Source organism: Scyliorhinus torazame, chromosome 27 (assembly GCF_047496885.1).
Source record: "Scyliorhinus torazame isolate Kashiwa2021f chromosome 27, sScyTor2.1, whole genome shotgun sequence".
Lineage (NCBI taxonomy): Eukaryota > Metazoa > Chordata > Chondrichthyes > Carcharhiniformes > Scyliorhinidae > Scyliorhinus > Scyliorhinus torazame.
Genome location: NC_092733.1, coordinates 7809163 through 7826133, shown reverse-complemented (window position 1 = coordinate 7826133; position 16971 = coordinate 7809163). Strand labels below are relative to the sequence as shown.

Genomic DNA, 16971 nt, shown 5'->3' with positions numbered 1-16971 from the left:
CCCGTCCCTGTAGACTGGCCCGTCCCTGCAGACTGGCCCGTCTCTGCAGACTGACCCGTCCCTGTAGATTGGCCCGTCCCTGTAGACTGGCCCGTCCCTGCAGACTGGCCCGTCCCTGTAGACTGGCCCGTCCCTGCAGACTGGCCTGTCCCTGTAGACTGGCCGTCCCTGTAGACTGGCCCGTCCCTGTAGACTGGCCCGTCCCTGTAGACTGGCCGTCCATGTGACTGGCCCGTCCCTGCAGACTGGCCGTCCATGTGACTGGCCCGTCCCTGCAGACTGGCCCGTCCCTGTAGACTGGCCGTCCCTGTAGACTGGCCCGTCCCTGTAGACTGGCCCGTCCCTGTAGACTGGCCCGTCCCTGTAGTCTGGCCGTCCCTGTAGACTGGCCGTCCCTGTAGACTGGCCGTCCCTGTACACTGGCCGTCCCTGCAGACTGGCCCGTCCCTGTGACTGGCCGTCCCTGCAGACTGGCCCGTCTCTGCAGACTGGCCCGTCCCTGCAGACTGGCCCGTCTCTGCAGACTGACCCGTCCCTGTGACTGGCCCGTCCCTGTAGACTGGCCCGTCCCTGTAGACTGGCCCGTCCCTGTTGACTGGCCCGTCCCTGTGACTGGCCCGTCCCTGTAGACTGACCCGTCTCTGCAGACTGGCCCGTCCCTGGCCGTCCCTGTGACTGGCCGTTCCTGTGACTGGCCCGTCCCTGTGACTGGCCCGTCCCTGTAGACTGGCCCGTCCCTGTAGACTGGCCGTCCCTGTGACTGGCCGTCCCTGCAGACTGGCCCGTCCCTGCAGACTGGCCCGTCCCTGTAGACTGGCCCGTCCCTGCAGACTGGCCCGTCCCTGCAGACTGGCCCGTCCCTGCAGACTGGCCCGTCCCTGCAGACTGGCCCGTCCCTGTAGACTGGCCCGTCCCTGTTGACTGGCCCGTCCCTGTGACTGGCCCGTCCCTGTAGACTGACCCGTCTCTGCAGACTGGCCCGTCCCTGGCCGTCCCTGTGACTGGCCGTTCCTGTGACTGGCCCGTCCCTGTGACTGGCCCGTCCCTGTAGACTGGCCCGTCCCTGTAGACTGGCCGTCCCTGTGACTGGCCGTCCCTGCAGACTGGCCCGTCCCTGCAGACTGGCCCGTCCCTGTAGACTGGCCCGTCCCTGCAGACTGGCCCGTCCCTGCAGACTGGCCCGTCCCTGCAGACTGGCCCGTCCCTGCAGACTGGCCCGTCTCTGCAGACTGACCCGTCCCTGTAGACTGGCCCGTCCCTGTAGACTGGCCCGTCCCTGCAGACTGGCCCGTCCCTGTAGACTGGCCCGTCCCTGTAGACTGGCCCGTCCCTGTGACTGGCCCGTCCCTGCAGACTGGCCCGTCCCTGCAGACTGGCCCGTCCCTGCAGACTGGCCCGTCCCTGTAGACTGGCCCGTCCCTGTAGACTGGCCCGTCCCTGTAGACTGGCCCGTCCCTGTAGACTGGCCCGTCCCTGTAGACTGGCCCGTCCATGTGACTGGCCCGTCCCTGCAGACTGGCCCGTCCCTGCAGACTGGCCCGTCCCTGTAGACTGGCCCGTCCCTGTAGACTGGCCGTCCCTGTAGACTGGCCCGTCCCTGTAGACTGGCCCGTCCCTGTAGACTGGCCCGTCCCTGTGACTGGCCCGTCCCTGTAGACTGGCCCGTCCCTGTAGACTGGCCCGTCCCTGTGACTGGCCCGTCCCTGTAGACTGACCCGTCTCTGCAGACTGGCCCGTCCCTGTAGACTGGCCCGTCCCTGTAGACTGGCCCGTCCCTGTAGACTGGCCGTCCCTGTAGACTGGCCGTCACTGCAGACTGACCCGTCCCTGTAGACTGGCCGTCCCTGTAGACTGGCCGTCCCTGTAGACTGGCCGTCCCTGTAGACTGGCCGTCACTGCAGACTGACCCGTCCCTGCAGACTGGCCCGTCCCTGTAGACTGGCCGTCCCTGTAGACTGGCCCGTCCCTGTAGACTGGCCGTCACTGCAGACTGACCCGTCCCTGTAGACTGGCCGTCCCTGTAGACTGGCCGTCACTGCAGACTGACCCGTCCCTGTAGACTGGCCGTCCCTGTAGACTGGCCCGTCCCTGTAGACTGGCCCGTCCCTGCAGACTGGCCCGTCCCTGTAGACTGGCCCGTCTCTGTAGACTGGCCCGTCCCTGTAGTCTGGCCCGTCCCTGTAGTCTGGCCGTCCCTGTAGACTGGCCGTCACTGCAGACTGGCCCGTCCCTGTAGACTGGCCCGTCCCTGTAGTCTGGCCGTCCCTGTAGACTGGCCGTCACTGCAGACTGGCCCGTCCCTGTAGACTGGCCCGTCTCTGTAGTCTGGCCGTCCCTGTAGACTGGCCCGTCCCTGCAGACTGGCCCGTCCCTGTAGACTGGCCCGTCTCTGTAGACTGGCCCGTCCCTGTAGTCTGGCCCGTCCCTGTAGTCTGGCCGTCCCTGTAGACTGGCCGTCACTGCAGACTGACCCGTCTCTGTAGACTGGCCCGTCCCTGTAGACTGGCCCGTCCCTGCAGACTGGCCCGTCCCTGTGACTGGCCCGTCCCTGCAGACTGACCCGTCCCTGTGACTGGCCCGTCCCTGCAGACTGACCCGTCCCTGCAGACTGGCCCGTCCCTGTAGACTGGCCCGTCCCTGTAGACTGGCCCGTCCCTGTTGACTGGCCGTCCCTGTGACTAGCCCGTCCCTGTAGACTGACCCGTCCCTGTAGACTGGCCCGTCCCTGTAGACTGGCCCGTCCCTGTAGACTGGCCCGTCCCTGTAGACTGGCCCGTCCCTGTAGACTGGCCCGTCCCTGTAGACTGGCCCGTCCTGTAGACTGGCCCGTCCCTGCAGACTGACCCATCCCTGCAGACTGACCCATCCCTGCAGACTGACCCGTCTCTGCAGATTGGCCCGTCCCTGTAGACTGGCCTGTCCCTGTAGACTGGCCCGTCCCTGTAGACTGGCCCGTCCCTGTAGACTGGCCGTCCCTGTAGACTGGCCCGTCCCTGCAGACTGACCCATCCCTGCAGACTGACCCGTCTCTGCAGATTGGCCCGTCCCTGTAGACTGGCCCGTCCCTGTAGACTGGCCCGTCCCTGTAGACTGGCCCGTCCCTGTAGACTGACCCATCCCTGCAGACTGGCCCGTCCCTGTAGACTGGCCGTCCCTGTAGACTGGCCCGTCCCTGCAGACTGACCCATCCCTGCAGACTGACCCGTCTCTGCAGATTGGCCCGTCCCTGTAGACTGGCCCGTCCCTGTAGACTGGCCCGTCCCTGTAGACTGGCCCGTCCCTGTAGACTGACCCGTCCCTGCAGACTGACCCGTCTCTGCAGACTGACCCGTCCCTGTAGACTGGCCCGTCCCTGTAGACTGGCCTGTCCCTGTAGACTGGCCGTCCCTGTAGACTGGCCCGTCCCTGTAGACTGGCCCGTCCCTGTAGACTGGCCCGTCCCTGTAGACTGGCCCGTCCCTGTAGACTGGCCCGTCCCTGTAGACTGGCCCGTCCTGTAGTCTGGCCCGTCCCTGTAGACTAACCCATCCCATGTCTACCCCAGTAGTTGTGCAATGCGACCTATACCATTTGAAAAAAAGTGACCCTGAAATCTGATGTTCAGCTAGGCATCTATATTTAGCCACTAGATGGAAGCAGCACAATGTAAGCTACACCACAATCATTTCTATAAACCAGGTAGGACTGATCACTGCCCTATTCAATCACTGGAAATCACCAAAAATAGCTGCTCAACAGGGCCTGGGTATTGACATAATTTCTTTTGCCCCATTTTTATTTATTGAATCTCATTTGCTAGCAGTTTACCCTAAGATATGAGCAAATGTAATATCTCGGAGGGAAAAATGAAAATCATTAGTAGGTCATTCTAATTCAATCGTTCTGCATCATTCTCAAAGAATCGATTATTTTTATTTCCATTGATATTAGTTTGTAGGGGTTACTTACTGAGTGAGATTGCCTAATTAGGATCAGGCTATAACTGTGGGTCCAATCCACTGGAAGCTGAAATGAGACTTCCCCCAACTCATTTTAAATACAAGTTGTGCAGAGCATTGGGTCTGTCATTTCAGCCTGGTTTGGTTTCAGTCTGATTTTTCAAATCAATGTTTTGAGGCTTTGAGTTGAGAGACAGTACTCAAATCAGTTTCTTCCCTTCCTCCCTTACAGCCGCATTGAAGACAGGGACGTTTATTGCTGAAAGAACAGACATGCCGTCGAAGCTTTTCATCTTGTACTCAGCAGGACGGATTCACAACCACACCAAATCTCAAAGGGAACAGCAATTTATACTGCACGAGAAGAGGGTGCTGATTGGTTGGCAAGTGGACTCTAATGGGTACAGGAGTTGTCATGGAGATTGAACAAGGGAACAGTTTGCTGCCAAGCTTTTGTTCAATTTCAAACCAGGCAGGTCGACCCTGATTGATCAACGTAGCGCCATGGGGAATGAACCAGGGAATGGCTGCTTATTCTCATAGGATAACCCGAGATGTGAATGTCAGTGAGATTCTGTTTGGACTTTGTTCTCATTGGTAATAGCCCCAGCACCTCTAGATGCCATACCATGAAGTTACGATAAACCAATTACAACAGGGGATTACCTTCATGTGACCCATATAATATATTGATTAGCAGGAACTAATCAATCCCTGCTGCATCAAAATGACATACCACCCATTCATGAATGCTTTAACACATAATCTAGATACAAAATTGCATTTTCAAAAAAAGAACATTCCATTTATGGTCTTGCTAAATGAAGTTACATTAAATTCAGGGGCAATTCTTCTTGTTCAAAATGTCACTTTGGCTTAATTTGTATCACTTGTGCCACTGAGCCGGAAGCCATGAGTTCAAGCCCTGACGTCAGGACCAGGCACATGGGGCTGGATTCTCCACAGCCCCGCCCCAAAATCGCGTTTGGCGCAGGGGCGGAGAATCCACTTTCACACCAAAATCGGGCCCGTGGAGTACGCCGTGCGGCTGGGGGCCCATTGACAGAGGCCCGCCCAGCGATTCTCCGCTCCCGACCGGCTGAGTTCCCGACGGCGTGGAACTAACCACCTATTGCTGGTCAGGATGCTGGTGTGGAGGTTGCAGACTCAGTCCGCGGCTGCCCTGATGGGGGGGCGGGGGGGATAGGACACCGGTGGGGGGCTAGATCCACGCGGTTAGATGCTCGGGCGCGAGGCCAATCGGGGTGGGGGTCTCATTTTTGCATCTGGTTCGGTGGTCCGATTCCACATGCAGTTCGGCGCAGGCTTTGGAGGTTGCCGCTGTGCACATGCGCAGAGTCCAAACTGGAAGTGCTAGGGCCCATATCCGCAGCTAAAGTTGCGAGATTTACTCCGAGTCCCTGCTAGCCACCTGCAGGTCATTGAATTAGTCTATCTTTTTTACAGGAATCTCTGGAGTAAAACTGATGAGCCGGCATTTTGGGAGGATCCAGCCCCTGGTATCAGCTGATAGCCCAATGCATTATTGAAGCAGATAAGACGTTAAATTAGGGCCACATCTGCCTCCCATTCCACTATTCGGAGAAGAACAAAGAGTTATCCCCACTCAACTAAAGCTACCAAGAAACAGGTGATCTGATCATTTATCTCATTACCACTTGTGTGCAAAATGGCAATCATTGGGCTTCTTTGTATATAAACAATATGGACAGATTTTGTGAACCAAATGTTTTTTCCCCTTTATTTGTGCATGGGATGTGGGCATCATTGGCAAGGTCAGCAGTTGTTGCCCGTCCTGTAACAATATGTGTATTGTAAGTAATACATAGGGTTGACAATAAGATGGAGATAAGGAGTAGTCATTATAAATATCATGTGACTCCTGGGATTCTGGGAGAAGGTTGTTAGGCGTGAGATAGATTAGGTGCATAGCACAGAGTTCTGTTGTAAGAGATATCGTATTGTTTTATTTATTAACATATTCCTTATTGACTGGTTAGAATCTTTAATTTAGAAGTGTAATTAAATCAGCTTTGTTCAATAACTCAGCTTGATGTTCTTTGTTAACACTACGCTCTCAAAGCATCCTGATAGACCCAACAGAGAACATCACACATCCCTTATATGCCCTTGAACTGACTGCTTTGCTCGACCATTTCAGAGGGCAGTTAAGAGTCAGGGGTCACATGTAGACTTTCCCTAAAGGACATCTGTGAACCTGATGGGTTTTTATGACAGTCAATGACAGTTTCATTGTCACTCTCACTGAAATATTAATTGAATTTTAATTCCACCAGCTACTGAGGTGGGATTTGAACCCGTGTCCACTGGGTATTAGCCTGGGCCATTGACTCCCCTTAGGGATATGGGGCAAAGGTGGGTGCATAGATTGCAGATCAAACAGGATCTCACTGAATGGTACAACGGGCTAAAGTGAGCAAAATAGACTACTCCTGTTCCTATGTGCGTTTTAAGGTGTTGTTTACATTCTTCTGTTCATTAATATATTATTACCTGAGTAGAGATATGCCCTATTGGAGCTCCTAGTCTCTGTGCCACTGCTGTAAGATCATTGAAAGGGAGCAATTTGAAATGACCCTTCTGCTTGCAGTTTTATTGAAACTAATGCACCAATGGCAACATTTTAGAAACAGATTTGCAAAGGATTTGGTCATTTTTCTTCAAGATTACAAATAGAAAAGAAATTCTAACTCACCTGCATTCCAATGATGGCGTAAATGAAGAACAGCATTGCGATCAGGAGACAGACATAAGGCAACGCCTAAAAAAATAGATTCAATTACCCATTCCATTCAATTCTCCAGTGTCTCAAAAATCAAATATTATCTATCACACTAACAAGATATTTCAAGTTCCACAAACATATTGATCAGGTTGTTTCCCTCAGGGGCTGAAAGCTGCCAAGTGAAATTAGAAACTGAGATCCTGGTGCTAGGAATGGAACATCAAAGAACAAAGAAATGTACAGCACAGGAACAGGCTCTTCGGCCCTCCAAGCCCGTGCCGACCATACTGCCCGACTAAACTACAATCTTCTACACTTCCTGGGTCCGTATCCTTCTATTCCCATCCTATTCATATATTTGTCAAGATGCCCCTTAAATGTCCCTATCGTCCCTGCTTCCACCACCTCCTCCGGTAGTGAGTTCCAGGCACCCACTACCCTCTGCGTAAAAAACTTGCCTCGTACATCTACTCTAAACCTTGCCCCTCTCACCTTAAACCTATGCCCCCTAGTAATTGACCCCTCTACCCTGGGGAAAAGCCTCTGACTATCCAAACATCCTTAATGTTGGCCACATACTTACCAAACAGTGCTTTTAGGGTGGGGTAAAAGGGAAGAGTTATGGACACAGAAATACTAGTTTTCCAAATGTTGGGGGAAATTCTCCGTTTGGGAGACTAAGGGCAGGTTTCTCCATCCCGCCGTGCCATATTTCTGGTTCAGCACACCATCGGGAGTCTCCATTTCGCCGGCTGGCCAATGGGGTTTCCCATTGTGGGGCAGCCCCACGCCGTCGGGAAACCCCCGGGCAGCCAGCAAAATGGAGCATCCCGACAGCGGAAAATTCAGCCCCGAGTGTTGATGCCGGGACTGAATTGCATGGGGTAGTCATTCCCATTGTGGGCGCTATTTGAGGAGCAATTCAGCACATGCTAATTGGCCAGCACTCTGCTGGCCTGAATTCCAAGCAATTCCCGGCCTAGCGGACATTCTAACCACTGGGCCAGGAGTTAGTGCCAAAGAGCCAGGTAGGTGGAGCTGTTTTAAGTGCTCCACTTACCACATACTCACTGCAGCCACCAAGATGGCTCAGGGAAGAGCTGCCCCCCGAGGTCAGGAGAGTGAGATTGATCCACAGCTCCATGTCAGTGAGCAGCGGAGGGACACCCTCTTCCCCAGTGTGGGCTGCAGACTCAAGTCTGCTCCTGAACATTGCCTGGTAGATGGTTGCAGAGGCAGTCAGCACTGCCAGTCTCACCAGGAGGAGACAGCTGGTGGTCCAGAAGTGTGGGGGTCACTGATGAGGGGCAGAGAACCAGGGAGGGTTCCAAAGAATACGGTCCCATGTGTCCTCTGGGTGAGATGATCCCCTGCTTCTTCTGCAATGGGCAGCGCTTCTGAGGAGTGCCAACACCTCCTAATTGAGCTTGGCCTTTGAGGATACAGATGAGGTATGAGGGTGTCCAGAGGGGTGGCCTTTGTGGGCTCCCAGATGACCAGAGGCCTTCTAAGCATTTAAAAGCGCACAGATTTAAACCAGGAGTGGTTTAACCAGGCTAAACCAGGGGCTGGTTTAGCACAGTGGGCTAAACAGCTGGCTTGTAAAGCAGAACAAGGCCAGCAGCGCGGGTTCAATTACCGGACAAGCCTCCCCGAACAGGCGCTGGAATGTGGCGACTCGGGGCTTTTCACAGTAACTTCATTTGAAGCCTACTTGTGACAATAAGCGATTGTCATTTCATTTCATTTTCAGATTGCAGTCAACAGTGTGAGCAGCCTGGTGCCTTAAGTAGCCCCAAAGGGATGCGTTTACAAGACAGATTGTAGCAATGGCAGTCTGCGCCTGGCCACCCTGATACAGAGGGGGACACCCCAAGTCAATGGACTTGGCACCAAGTCACTACCCACTACTGCCCCCGGCCCGGGCAGCCATCCCCCAGCAAGCCCGACAGTTTTCAATGTTTTTTCAGTGTTTTTTAGCCTCCTGCTCCCCCTCCGTAGCCGTGGTGTCCAGTCCATATTTCTAAATACTTATAGTAATTCACGCCCGCAAGACCTCTGTCTGAGAGGAGCAGAGCATCGCGTAATGGCAGAGCAACCCGCTAATCACATTTAAATGCATGCAAATGCATGTTTTGCATGGCGCCACTGGTGTGGGATGCAATCCTCATTATCTCCACCAGCGAGGGATTGGGGCATGGTGCCCGAATCGGTGCCGGGCGCAGGCCTCGATTTGCGGCATCGTGAGGTGGAGAATTTTGCCCATTATATAATTTAAACTTCAGGGAGTGTTGTAATTTTTTTCTCTGCTTTTCCCAGATCAATTAGCCTATCAAGCTAGCTTATAAGCTGATTGACAGGCTGCTTGCTGTTGAGTGAGAAAGCCTGCAGTAGAAGGATTTAGTGAGTTTGGTGGATAGTGACTTCAGAGGGAAGAGATCGTTGTGGGGGGGGGGGGGGGGGTGGGGGGAAGGGGAGAAGATTGTAGTTGGGGAGGGCAAGATGATAATTGGGGGAGTGCGAGGGATTGGTAGAGTGTGGTTGGCAGGCAAGATCGCAAGGAGGATCATAGAGGTAATTGGAGTAGTGTTGGGTGTTTACTAGGTAGCTAGTTAGGCCTGGAGGAAACACTCCTTTACTCTTGTCCCACAAGCACTGCTACCAAGGCACTTAGCTGATGAAATGGGCCCTTCACACCTCTTTTTAACCGATCGGTTTCCAAAGGCTCGGGAAACCTGGCAGACAATATTGAAGAATAGAATTTAAGAACTTGCTAAATCGCACGCATCCAACTTACTTCTTGGGAGCAGGTTGATCACGCACCTCCCCTTCCTCCTTCATTCAAACAGAAAATGACTGATTTGAGGTGAGTTACGTTTGGGTCTGAGATTTCTTTTTTTTAAAAATTGAAACATTTTATCTTCCCACTTGACCCAAACTCACCCATCTTGGAGGTAAAAAAATACCCCCCATCCCCCCATGATGTTAGCATCAAGTTTTTTTTTAAAGTGTGGCATGGTTAGACACAGAGTAAAGCTCCCTCTACTCCAACCCAACTTTAAATTAGTGCCTCACACCAATTTCACTCGTGTGATATTTTCCAATTTCCCACAGCAGCCATCCGAGGAACTTGACCAACTTGATGCATTTTTGTGCTGTGGGCTTTGACCCAGTTACACTGAGATTGGCCAAACATGGAATTCTACACCCAAAGCAGACTTTCTTCCAGCCTGTACTGGGTTGGAAACATAGTGCCCGAAGAGGAAAGGACATTGCGTAATCTTCTGGAGAACCTCGCTCCCTGGCCAACATACGGTCTGACAACTGAAGGACTGGTATGGAAACAAAACTATTACTTGTCTCACCTTGAAAGACTGGACAAATGTCCACAGCAAGATACGGATGGTGTAACCCTGCCTCAGGAGCTTGATAAGTCGAGCAGCACGAAAGAGCCGGAGAAAGCTCAGGTTGATGATATTTTTCTACAAAAGCGAGGTCAGTGAACAAACAGGACAGGTAAAAATTAATGTCTGCTCGTCTCCGCTGGCTGCATTTGACAAGAATGGCACTTAAAGAAGACTCCCAAAAAAACAAGTCTGGCCATCATCCAATCATGGAAAAGAATGGGTTTCCTTGTTAAAATATATATATATGTATATATATATTTATAACACAACCAAATGCACTTTTCTTTGACACGAGCAAGCCACAAGGTGGAGTCTACTTGCAAGTAAAATGATTATATGTGGGCTCTTGCAAACATTCGGCTGAAACAAAACAATTCCTTTTAAAGTTATGATTTATATCTGTAGACTCCGGTGAGCATGCAAAGGCACCAATTGCAAAAAGCAACAACACAGGGGCAGTCCCTGATAAGAGCTGTGGGCCAATAAATGGGCAGCTCTTTGAAAACATGCAGCAAATGTACATATTTAGAAATGCAACAGCTTGAATTTACCAGTGGTGTATGACCCAGCTATCAAATACCCACAGAACGGCCAAAGAATTAAGCCCATACTGGCTTGCATGGTTTCCTCATGGTGCTTCTTCAAACCCATACCCTTTGACAAAGAGTGAAAAAAGAAAGAAGCAGCAAGGCTACACTACAAGAATTCTTGGGCAGTCTATTGTGTTCCACACATGGGAGGTGGTATGAACACTCCAATGGCCTGGTCACCAGGGTATAAAGTGTAAAAGGCTGACACAGTAACCCATTGGCAAGGACCACCCCCACCCTTGTAACAGATTTTTTTGCAACTATGGAAAGGCCTTTCGCATGAGGCAGTTGATAAATTCATTTAGCACGGGACCCTTATTATAGAGACCTTCACCGTCAATATGGACTAGATTCAACTCGGGTCCTAAAAGGTGAAAGGACATGACTAATTCATTGCTCAACATTGTCCCACCCGATTATATTGAATAATCTAATTCAAATAATATATTCATTATTTAATTTAATTTGTTACATTCTGAAATTTCAAGTTGTTAATGATGATATATATATATGTGTCACACATATATCATCAGAATGTTACTCTCTTTCAGTAAAATGCGGTTTGTAGGAAGGATTCTTAATAAGTCACCCAGGGATATTTTAAAATCACCATCACCCATATCAGGTAACATTGAGGCAGTGGATCAGTCATACACATGCACAAGTTTTAAATGCAGCAGTGACCAAACACAAGGAAAGAGCCCAAAGCAGGGAGTGAGCTGCACCAGCTTGAAGAGGGAACACAAACCAAAAGGATTCTTTTCTGGCTCAAAAAAAAAGATGTGCCTGCAAACATGATACTGAAATTTCAGTAAAATGCCTTTCCCTATATATAATCCCATTGTTTTTGGTAATCTAATCGTTGAGAGGGGATAGGGGAGATGGTTTTAAGATTGAAAGATAGGTTTGAGAGTTGAAAGGTTGATTTTATAAAGGAGGAGTTGACATTAGAGAGTTGATCAAGATGGCACCTTATCGAACATGATAGTCCCTAAGCTGCTACAACCTCATTATTGGGTAAAGCATTTAAAAAGGATGTCTGATGTAGGATATGAAAATACATATGCTGAAGTAAGAACAAATGTGCTGGAAAACCTCAACAGGTCTGGCAGCATTTGTGAAGAAAGACACAGATAATGTTTCAAATCTGGTATGACTCTTCTTTGGAACGGACATTGGGCTAGAAACATCAATTCTGTTTCTTTCTCGCAGTGGCTGGCAGAGCTGCTGGGTTTTTCCCCCCAACACTTTCGATTTTTATTTCAAATCTCCAGCACCTGCAGTATTTTGCTTTTATCTACATATTCTGGAGCTTTGTGTTCACCTTTTGAGGACAAAGAGAGATTTGCTGAATCTTCCTCTGCAGGTTTAAAGTGGGCGGCACGGTAGCACAGTGGTTAGCACTGTTGCTTCACAGCTCCCAGGGTCCCAGGTTCGATTCCCAGCTTGGGTGACTGTCTGTGCGCAGCCTGCACGTTCTCCCCGTGTCTGTGTGGGTTTCCTCCGGGTGCTCCGGTTTCCTCCCACAAGTCCCGAAAGACGTGCTTGTTAGGTGAATTGGACATTCTGAATTCTCCCTCTGTGTACCCGAACAGGCGCCGGAGTGTGGCGACTCGGAGATTTTCACAGTAACTTCATTGCAGTGTTAATGTAAGCCTACTTTTGACACTAATAAAGATTATTATTAATAATTAGCTGACTAGACTTCACAATGCAGCAGATGAATGCTGAATTTACTTTTCAACATTACTAAATAGATTATCAATAAAGCTCATTCTTGAAGCTTTGGGAAGGGGTCACTGAGGTGAGTGATGGGTGGGAGCCACAACAAAATCCAAAGCCATGCCAAAAAACCCAATCCGAGAAAGCAACAGCCATTCACAATTCAGCGCTGCTTGGCATGCCAAGGATACTTAGTTTGTGTATGCATTAGGCTCAAATAAATTACAAACCAACCGTGGTCTTATATGTAGATGTTGTTGATGGATGATTGTAATTGGATTGCATTGGGATTGATATGCAACCAGTTTTAAAATTAGTTGGCATGGACACACAGACGGATACATGGGTGGACACATGAATTTCATAGTGCATTTTGATTGGATGAATTATTTCAGAGGACGTTGCGCCAATAAAGCACAGATTAAAGACAGCATGTGAAAAAACAAAACAAGAAATACATCAATCATTATAGACAGTCTGTCTTATTTTGACTGCAATGATCTATATCAAAACACAATAGCAATAGACTGGTTCAGACAGCAATAGTGCAAGCTGCTTGCAGGTTTTGGTCAGAGAAGAGCAGTGAACATACATGTGTATTTCCAAACACGCACCTGTAATTTGCACTTTGCTTTGCATTTGGCTTTTGGATTTTTGGCACTATTTTCATTATAATGTTTCACAATGATTGTACAAAAAAGCACGCATTTGCAGAGATTTTTGTGATTTTCTTAATTCCGGTGCTAGGTTGGGTAAGAATAAGAGGAAAAGTAGCACTATTCCCAATTGGAAAAAACTGTCTAACCAGGTTTGAAAAAATACTGCCCAAAAATAAATATCAGGTGGGGAGAGAGCAGCAGTGCCATTCAAAGGGTTGTGTTAATACAGTTGAATTGTTTTGGAAGTCCTGTGAACTTATATGTCTGTGTTAGTATGCATATCACTTACATATATTTAGGTCAGGTCCTATCACCCATGTCTACTAATTCCTAGTGTACTTTTAGTTTCTGCACAATTCCCAAGTGGTTGGACCAATCTTTCACTTTATAACAATGATCAGGCGTCTCGCAAAATATTCACATTGAGTTTTTTTTCCATTTCCCACCCTTTCCAAAAGAGGATTAATAATTGAATAAATGTTTGGCAAATTCCTCTTTGCATTTACAAATCCACAACACATTGTAGGGTTACTTAGACACACTATGATAATAAAGACAAGACATGGTTCTTCACTCTCTCAAATACATCTTCATTAAGGCATTGTCACTTTGAAATATTAAAGACTTTCATCCTTTAACTGTAAAAGAATTGACAATAGATGAGGAAATGAAAATGTCCACGTGCTTTGATCTATAACACTACTTTATACTATTTCTGGTTTCTATCATTCTCCTTTGCTAAACAGAGTGGGAAGTTCATTTCTTCCTGTTTTGGAATATCTGCTATACAAAGTTTCATATGTTGCATTAGCTGCTATTTTACATATGCATGTTTGTACAATTATAGATTCCCATTTTGCTATTGTTGTAACAAATATTGCAACAAACATTCACCCAGAAGCAGTACAGTGAGGAACATTTGTAATTTCTTTAAAATGTCTGCAGAATTGTTTTAAAGGATGTTTGAAAAGGACTTTTAAGAGTTTGCATCAATTGTAAAGGGATCAGTTGTACTTTTCTTGGATAGTAAGAAATACTAGTCCATGTGACCGAGAAATCCTTAATCTGGAAGGAGTACGAACAGGAAAGAAGTTAAGATCTGGTGGACAGACACAAAGGAGAGCTACAGACACAAAGGAGAGTTACAAGCAGAGGAGCTGCAGGTTGAAGGTGATCAGTGCACACATGCAGTCACAAAGGGAAAGCAGCCAGAGTTAGAAAGAGAAACTCAAAGGGGTCCTTGTGAGAAGAAGTAAATCTCTCTCAGGAAGAGGTCAGTTTTCCTGATTGGCATAAAGGAGACGGGAGCTTTTGGAGGTACTGTACAAGTTGGCTAAAATGATCTAAAATCTGGAAAGCTGTGTGAATAGCTCAGAGACACTGCTGGGTATGACCATGTGGGTTGGTCAGTTAAAACAGAACACCGAAAGTTACTATCAAGACTGTCATGACCCGATGGAGAAAAAAGATTTGTAGAATGGTGCGTTGCTGATTATAATTGTACCAATGAAACCCAGACATGGAAGCTGTGTCGGGTAGAACTCCTGACCTATCCTGCATGAATAAAGAACAGCATAGTGTAGAACTGTGTAGCTACATAATGGTGTGGTTCTGTAAGACCTATCTTTGTATTGAAAGAATCATTTGTCTTTTCATTCATGTTAATTCAAGTTGTTTATGTTAAAGTAAAAGCTAAAAAAAGTGGAACTGTATTTACAATTTCTTAATTTGGGGGTCATTCAGTAAATTTGGTTATTTTGGTTTACAGTTACCTGAGAGGGATCGTAACAAAATTGGGGTCTTGAGTCCAGGATATGAACCCAGTGGGCAGGATTTTCTGGGTCCGCCATGGCGTGTTTCACAGCCCACCATTGGTCTGCGGCAACGAAACAGACAGCAAGGTGCGGAAAATCCCACCCAAGGTCTGTACTACCAAACAACTATTTATATTGCATTCGGAAATGGACGTGAGTACCTTTGAGGCTCAAGCCTTTGTTGAAAGTGAAGGTCTGACTCTCAGAGACTTCAAACTGTTGAGAACAGATGATTTACAGGCTGTAGCAAAGCACATGGGGATTAACGCAAGATCAGGAGCTATTGGCCAGGCATCTGGGCTCGAGGAAGAAAAGATCTGTTCTATTACAGATACAACACAACTGGTCAGAATTGAAAAAGAAATAGAATTAAGAAAGATTGACTTTTTGCTGAACACATAAATTGAATGAGGAATGAGTGGAGTGTGTCCTTTGAAAATATTGCCGCAAATCTGAATTGGCAGAAAAATTCTTTGGTAAGGAAGGCCTTGGTGGTGCACTAATCTATTTCAGTGGAACACTCGTATTATTATGAGGAAGTAGACTGTTATACTCAACTCTTATGCCTTAAAGCATAAATTTAGAAATTTGAGAAAGGGAATAGGCCAGATATCTATGCAAAGGAAAAGGAAATGGCATTGGGTATATAGAGTAGATCGATATAGGCGGAACAGAACTTTGATGACCTTGGGAAGATGTTGTTGTTGGAGGAATTATAAAACGTGCCACTTGGAATTAGGAACTCACCTGGAAGTTGTAGAATAAGGAAAGTCTCGGTAATGGCAGATGGTCATGAGCTAACTCATATCATTAATAAAAGGACCCACTTTAGACCCTTCCAGAGAAATTGAAATGAGAAAACGTTTGATGATGATCAGCAATCAGGCCCTGACAAGAAAGCTCAAATAGTTAAAGACTCAGTCCTTCCTGGTTTAATAGATGCGAAGTTTTGGAGGGCAGGTTTAGTTCAAGAGGACTAACATGCTATTTTTGTCCAGGGCCTGGGGAAGGAGGGTGTGGTGCTATTTACCTTGGCACAGGGCCTTCTGAGGGGGAGGGGATGGGGCAAGGGCTTGGGCAGCATTGCACCCTTTCTCAAGTGGCCACCTGCCTGCTTGATATGCACACTCAAGTGGGCGGTGACTTTCCTGGCGCGAGAGCTCGTCTATGTGGCCATTTGTTTTGACAGGTGCATTTTGGGTATTGTAGTCCCCGCTCCCTCCTCACAGGTGCCAGAGCAGGAATCAAGATGAGGAAGCCAGGAGGAGCAGCAGCTGCAGCAACAGTGAGGTCCGGGACAGCTGGACTATTAGACAGGGCCGAGTGAAAGCGTGTCTTGCCATCTTCCAGTTCTCCCAGTGAGCCAAAGAAGACACAGCCAGAGTGAGACAGAACCAAGAGTGAGTTTGGGAATTTGAATCTAGGTGGGAATTGAAACAAATCAGTAAGGCAGCTCCTTTTGAATTTCAGGAGTTTAAATTAATTTAAATTAAGCTAGAATTGTGCAGTGTAGGTTAACAAGGGCTGCCCCACCCACTCACATAACTGGTTTGCAGTTAAGTGTCAGTCACTTAAATCTACCTTGATCTAAAAGCAGGTGGGGGAGGGGAGTCAATTCAGGACAGTTTAAAAAGAACAACTTGTAAACTCACTCCCAGTGAGTTCTCCCAGTGAGCCAGAGAAGACACAGCCAGAGTGAGACAGAACCAAGAGTGAGTTTGGGAATTTGAATCTAGGTGGGAATTCAAAGCTTGGGGGGAGGATGTGCTTTTTATCCCTGGTAAGTGACTGGTAAGTAGTGTTTCTGTTTTCTTTTTCTTTTCATTGGTATATTTATTTATTTATTTATTTGTTGTTTATTTATTTATTTTTATTTTATGGGGGGAAATTGTAATTGTTGAAGTTAACCGAAGGTTTAAGACATGGCAGGAGATCTCAGACCCGTGTCATGCTCCTCGTGTGCGATGTGGGAGCTCAGGGACACGTCCACTGTCCCTGGCTCCTTCATGTGCAAGAAGTGTGTCCAGTTGCAGCTCCTGTTAGACCGTTTGACAGCTCTGGAGCTGCGGATGGA

At 48.4% G+C, this 16971-nt stretch overlaps 1 protein-coding gene across 8 annotated transcripts in view; it reads right to left on the bottom strand.

Moving 5' to 3' along the window:
* Nucleotides 1-16971, bottom strand: part of LOC140403169 (voltage-dependent P/Q-type calcium channel subunit alpha-1A-like) — a 721889-nt gene that overhangs the window by 164243 nt on the left and 540675 nt on the right. For all 8 annotated transcript variants that reach the window (XM_072490879.1, XM_072490875.1, XM_072490873.1 and 5 more), the window contains 2 exons: nt 10071-10187; nt 6676-6741 (listed from right to left, as the gene is read on the bottom strand). In XM_072490879.1, the coding sequence (XP_072346980.1) occupies nt 6676-6741; nt 10071-10187 (183 nt within the window). The remainder of the gene's footprint in view (nt 1-6675; nt 6742-10070; nt 10188-16971) is intronic.